Source organism: Prionailurus bengalensis, chromosome B3 (assembly GCF_016509475.1).
Source record: "Prionailurus bengalensis isolate Pbe53 chromosome B3, Fcat_Pben_1.1_paternal_pri, whole genome shotgun sequence".
Classification (NCBI taxonomy): domain Eukaryota; kingdom Metazoa; phylum Chordata; class Mammalia; order Carnivora; family Felidae; genus Prionailurus; species Prionailurus bengalensis.
Window position 1 is genome coordinate 81,605,061 of NC_057355.1, and position 6,431 is coordinate 81,611,491.

The window sequence follows — 6,431 nt, forward strand, 5'->3', positions numbered from 1 at the left end:
GAGCCATTTCTTGAGGAAAGAACTCAAGCTGGCATTTGAAAAATATCTCTAGTCATCTCTATAGTCTTTTCTTGAGCCAGTTTGATCCTGATATAATGAAGCAGGTTTATATAATTGGATGCTAATAGGCACATTGTTTTGTAAGATTGTCTCCAAGCACCAGTTCCAAAAGCAAAGCCACTAATTCTTTGTTTATAAAGGGGGCCCCAAGAATTCACAATAGTGAGAACGTGGATGAGATCAATACAACTATAACAAATAGGTTTTCTAAAAATTAATGATTGTTTTATGGAAAGTTAAAAAATACAGTTCGGGAGAATTTTCTTAAGTTTACATCCCATTTTCTTAAAATGTAAAGTGACAAATTAAAAAAAACCCTTTTAAGAGTACATTTATATAGTGTTTTACATTTTAGAAGTAGCTTCATATCCACAATCTCATTAAGAGATGTCCCCATATTATAGATGAGGAAGCTAAGGCCCAGAAAATTTGTATAACTGCCTCATATAAAACACCAAGCTAGAGGCAAAGCCAGACCACCACCCAAATCTGATTATAAGTTCAATGCTATTTTTCGGTTTTTACTTTGTGTGTGGATCCTGACATTGTCTAGGCATTTCTATTTGATTTTTTTAATTTTTAACTTAATTAATTAATCTTTTTAAAATTTACATCCAAATTAGTTAGCACATAGTGCATCAATTATTTCAGGAGTAGATTCCTTAATGCCCCTTACCCGCTTTGCCCATCCCACCTCCCACAAGCCCTCCAGTAACCCTCTGTTTGTTCTCCATATTTATGAGTCTCTTATGTTTTGTCCCCATCCCTGTTTTTATATTATTTTTGTTTCCCTTCCCTTATGTTCATCTGTTTTGTCTCTTAAAGTCCTCATATGAGTGAAGCCATATCATATTTGTCTTTCTCTGACTGACTAATTTCACTTAGCATTTTTATAGCCAAGAAGGTGCTTTTTGTTGAAATAAATAGCCTAGGTGGATCTGGGCTTAAAGCCCAGCCTGACTGGCCCCTAGCAGTGATGTCAGGCAGTGAGTATAATGGTAAAAGAACATGGATTCTAGCACCAGACTCCCTGGGCTTACAGTACTGGTTCTTCCAATTGCTTACTATATGGCCTTGGACAAGTGTTTCAGTTTCATAGTCTGTTACATAAGGGTAATAAATGGGACCTAATTCATAGAATTGTTGTAGGATTAAGTGAGTTACTATTTGCTTTTGTTTTTAATGTTTATTTATTTCTTTTGAGAGAGAGAGAGAGTACGAGCAGGGGAGAGGCAAAGAGAAAGGGCAGAGAGAGAGAGAATCCCAAGCAGGCTCTGCACTGCCAGCACAGATCCTGACACGGGGTTTGAACCCACAAATTGTGCAATCATGACCTGAGATGAAACCAAGAGTCAGACACCTAACCGACTGAGCCACCCAGGTGCCCCAGTGAGTTACTATTTATAAAGCACACAGAATCATGCCTGCACACAAGGTAAGTGTGATGTAAGTATTTGTTAAATAAAACTCTGGTTCAATCTTATTATTTTATACCTAAGGTCATTTTGCAAATCACATACAATTGTGATTACCCATATACAATTTTCATTGAGTATCTTTTATTGAACAACAATTGTGTAAAATAGCAGAGAAAAGAAATAGTGGGACTGATAGGCTTCTTTCTGTTCTTAAGGAGTTCACAATCTATAGAGAGATGAACAAAATATTTTTGAAAAACCAGGAAAGCACATTCTTGTTTATTATTGGAGACGAAGGCTCTCTCTGTAGCTTCTAGGTATCCGAAGCTATTCTATTTTTTTTTAAGTTTATTTATTTATTTTGACAGAGATAAAGTGAAACAGAGAACACATGCATGTAAGTGGAGGAGCAGAGAGCAAGGGAGAGAGAGAATCCCAAGCAGGCTTCCTGAGCCTGATGCACAGAGCCTGATGTGGGGCTCGAACTCACAAACCATAAGATCATGATCTGAGCTGAAATCAAGAGTCGAATGCTTAACCTCCTGAGTCACCCAGTTGCCCCTAATGCTCTTCTCATTTCAAAGAATCATATGTTCCATCTAACAGCTTTCTTAAGTCCTGCATTATACACTTCAGCGGGCTTGTCAGGACAGAGGAGTGTGGGGAGGGATGAGGCACTGGCCCTTACTTGCTGCAGGGACACTTGGAGCCACAGCCTAGTCATCAATCCTATTCCTCCTGCTCTGGGAAGACTGTTCCAGCTCCAAAAGCTTGTAATAGGGGCCAACAATGAAAGTTTTCATCCACCCAAAGCTTTTTGTTCCTCATACTCAAAGAGAAAGAGAGAGACTAAGCCCCTAAATGCCCAGGGAGGCAGTGATGCCAAGTCAATTAGCAGCATTTCTAGGGCATCAAACTACTATTATTTCCCTTCTAAAAAAAAGTTAGTAATGAAGGTTAATTTCCCTTCATTTCTGTAACCCTTGTAATTAATATCATCCATTCTGGGGATTTCTGAGTAGGATATATGTCTGTGGCTTGGAATAGTTTGTGCAAAGCTAGCTGGAATATTTAGGGACTGTGTGTGATGTGGCCTAAATGTCTGCATTCTGCATCAGTTGAACTAGACAGATAGAAGTATGTACCGATTGATATTTATTGGGTGATAGATAGAACTAATGAGTTAAATATATAAAAGGTAATAGGTCAGTGATACTATGTGGTCCTACATAATTTTGGTGCTTTAAGGTATTGCAAAAATTTAAAGCAAAACTTGAAAACCAGGGAAGATAAGTTAATATTGTTATGGCTATTCTAAAATCAAGTACATTATGACATTACCTGGGCAGATTCTTAAATATTTATAATTATCTTAGTCACATATTTCTGAGATAGTTTAATCTATGGGTATTGAAAAGAGACATTTAAGATATCTTTTTTACACTGAAAACGTTAAAGCATAAATTAACATAGATATGAGAAGATTAGTGCCTTGTCATCCCCATGCTAAATTGGGTCTATACCAATTAAATTATTTAGATGCTATGTAAATTAAGAGGGATGTTGGTCCAAATGTCTGTTTGCCAGAAGACTCGGTGACAGAAAATTCAGATCAATAGACACTATTCGTATTTAGAAATTGATATTCCTAAAGTCTCAAAAGTCAAAGATTAAGAATCACATTTGCACCATTTCATACCAATTAGGATGGGTATAATTGAAAAAAAAAAAAGGAAAATAATAAGGGTGGGTATGAAGGGTATGAAGAAAGTGGACATTTTGCACCTTGCTGGTGGGAATGTAACATAGTACAGCTGTGGTGGGAAAGTATGGTGGTTCCTCAAAAAGTTAAACACAAAATTGCGATATGACCCAGTAATTCAAAATAATTAAAAACAATTGGAAACAAGGACTCCAAAGATACTTGTATATCAGTGTTCATGGTAGCATTGTTCACAATAGCCAAAGGTAGAAACAATCCAAATGTCCCTTAACAGAAGAATGGATAAACAAAACACACAAGGGAATAAACATACAATGAAATATTATTTTAGCCGCAGAGGGTACAGTTCAGATACATTTGACAACATGGAGGAACCTTGAAAACATTATGCTAAGTGACATAGGCCAGACATAAAATAAGAAATGTTGTATGATTCCACTTACATGGAATAGTTAGGATAACAAATTCATAGAGACAGAAAGTAGATAGGAAGTTATGAGGGGTTGCAGGGAGGGTGAAATGAGGAGTTATTACTTACTCAGAGCAGAGCTTCTCTTTGGGGTAGTACAAACTTTTAGAAATAGATAGTGGTGGTTGCAAAGCCCTGTGAATGTAGTTAATGCTACTGAAATGTACATTTTAAAATGGTGAAAATGGCAAATCTAATGTTATATACAGTTTACCACAGTAAAAACAAAGTAAAAAGAATTACTTTTGGAACACCACCCATTGCTTGGTTTCTTACAACCCTTTTAATATTCATAGATCTAACTATAGTATAGTTTAGATGTCTCTCTAATATAGGGACTATATTATATAAAAGCAGAGGGGACATCTCTGGTGGTATAATTGACTAAGAGTCCATTGTTTGCTCTGGGATCCAAAATTTAAATGTAGGTTTCTGAATTTAGGTTTTGTATCCTTTCTATCAAAGAGTCCTCACTGAACGTTGACTCAAACAGAGCAAGAATGGACTTCTTGAAAACATTTTTGAAGTCCTCCCCAGTAAACAAGTAGAGTGTAGGAGAAAAAATAGCGTTGAAAGAAATGGTTATGACTGTAAGTATCAGAGTCAACTGTAAAAGTACTGATTGGTTCTTAGTGAGGATTAAGCCCTGGTGCACATGGTAGGGCATCCAGCACACAAAGAAAGAGATAATGGCAGTCATCATGACTTTGAAGGGCTTATTGGACCTAGACAGGTCCCTCTCTTTCATCTTGTTGGCTACTCTTTTGTAGCAAAGGGTGATGGTAAAGAAAGGCAGAAGGAAGCCTAGCAAAAAGCGGCCAATGAAACAGGCTACATGAATCCATTTCCTGAATGTTTGCATCTTTTTGCTTTCCCAGTTAGTAGACACAGCATAGTTATTTTGGCAGGTCACTCTTCCTTTATGGTCATCATGTGTCTCTCTGAAAACCAAATAAGGCATGCCGAGGGCTGTGGCAGAGATCCAGATTCCCAGGATGATCCTGGAAGCCCAGCGTGGGGTTCGGTGCAGCTGTGACCACACTGGGTGAAGAGTGAGAAGGTAACGGTCAACACTGATGGCTGAGAGGAAGAAAATAGAGGCGAACATCCCTGTAGACAAAGTGGCATTGAAGACCTTGCACATGGCAGTTCCAAAGCTCCAGTGATTGTCCTGAAGGTAGGAGGCAGCTATAAATGGTAGAATCAATATTGAAATAAAATACGAGAAAATGAGATGAAAAAATAAGAGCGTATTGACAGTCTTTTTCATCTTGAAAAAGAGCACCCATAGGTAGAGCCCGTTGGTGATGGTACCAATTATAACTGACAAGTACAGAAGAAGGGCAATGATCATGTTTGAGGCAGGAGCTGGAAAGTGAGTGCTGTTTCTTACTAGAGTGGAGACATTGAGCAAATTGGTGAAGTTGATCAGATCCATAATTACCTGTGGAGAGAGAAACTGAAAGTAATCACAAAAAAGAAGCAAAAAAAAAAAGGTTAAATATAGAAATTTGAACAGTAATTTGTGCATAGTAAAAGTCAAAATGACACTATTTTAAAAATGGCAAACATCAGGGCCACCTGGCTGGCTCATTCAGTAGGACATGTGACTCTTGAGTTCAGGGTCTTGAGTTCAAGACCTACATTGGGCATGGAGCCTACTTAAAGAAAAGAAAATTGTAAAATGGCAAGCATAATATTTCCACAATAAATGCAAATCAGATATTTTCCTAAGGTCCATATTTTTATTTGGTATGAAGAATTAAGATCAGATTAACTTGAGCATCAAAAATGGAAATACTACAGATGAAATTAATGTGAAAGAGAAATGAAGTTTGGAACATTTTGACTTTAAGTATTAATTTAGGTAGCTAAACATTTTCTATTTAGACATGAGCCATAAGTCTGACCTTCCTTGATGGTCATAACTTCTTGAATAAGGCATTGTAGGATCAGTTTTGCTTGACTAAGACTTGATGAGAGCAAATGTTGCTAATGAAATTGAGTAACAAAAATAGCAACTGCTGCAAATCAATAATAATTTGGAGCTATAATTAGATTTCTCCCATGAGCTAATTATATACAGTAAATGCTGTTAGCTAGTATTAAAGTCAGCATGTAATAAGAACCAATATTCATTTGGGAACCCTAGGCTAGGGCACTATATGATTGTGAGGTGCCTTCACAATCATCAAAGGGGAACATGAATTGTTGAATATAGTGGTAGTTCTTTCTTACCTGGGAAAGGAAAAGAGGCAGAGAAGTCAAGGAATTGATATTTATCTAATACTTTTTATATGCCAATAGCTTTCTATAAAAGTAATTTCTTTTTTTCTCACAAAACAAATATTTAAACAGAAGAGAAAGTGAAGTTTGCAGGAGTTAAATTTCTTATTTATCAGCATTTCCCACCATGCCCTCGTTGTGGCAGGTGGGGAACCCTACCAGTGGTTGTGTTACTTCTTTGAGAATTGGTAATTCATGTGTAGTGTTTTGATAATGCTCCATGAATCAGAATATTTGATTATCCAAAACATCCCACTTCTTGGATAATGATTCCTAGAGTATTGAAAATATGAACCTGAGAATGTTTTGGAAATAGCTAATATATATAACAGTCATATCAACAAATTGGTTTTTGATAAATTGGATATAGCAGTAGAAATTACTAATGATTTTTTTCCACTAAGCAAAAACATTCTAAGAATATATAGAGAGAATAAATAAAATAATTGCTATATCAAGACCACAATTTCCTCAA

General features: G+C 36.6%; 1 protein-coding gene across 1 annotated transcript; it reads right to left on the reverse strand.

Moving 5' to 3' along the window:
- Positions 1-3,391: 3,391 nt before the first annotated feature.
- GPR33 (G protein-coupled receptor 33) lies at positions 3,392-5,108 on the reverse strand. The gene has a single exon (XM_043554346.1). The coding sequence runs from the start codon at positions 5,106-5,108 to the stop codon at positions 4,089-4,091; it is 1,020 nt and encodes a 339-aa protein (XP_043410281.1). The 3' UTR covers positions 3,392-4,088.
- Positions 5,109-6,431: the final 1,323 nt, after the last annotated feature.

What these genes read in the sequence shown, in the direction of transcription:
- GPR33 (XM_043554346.1), bottom strand. Translation starts at nt 5,108, where the DNA reads ATGGATCTGATCAACTTCACCAATTTGCTCAATGTCTCCACTCTAGTA.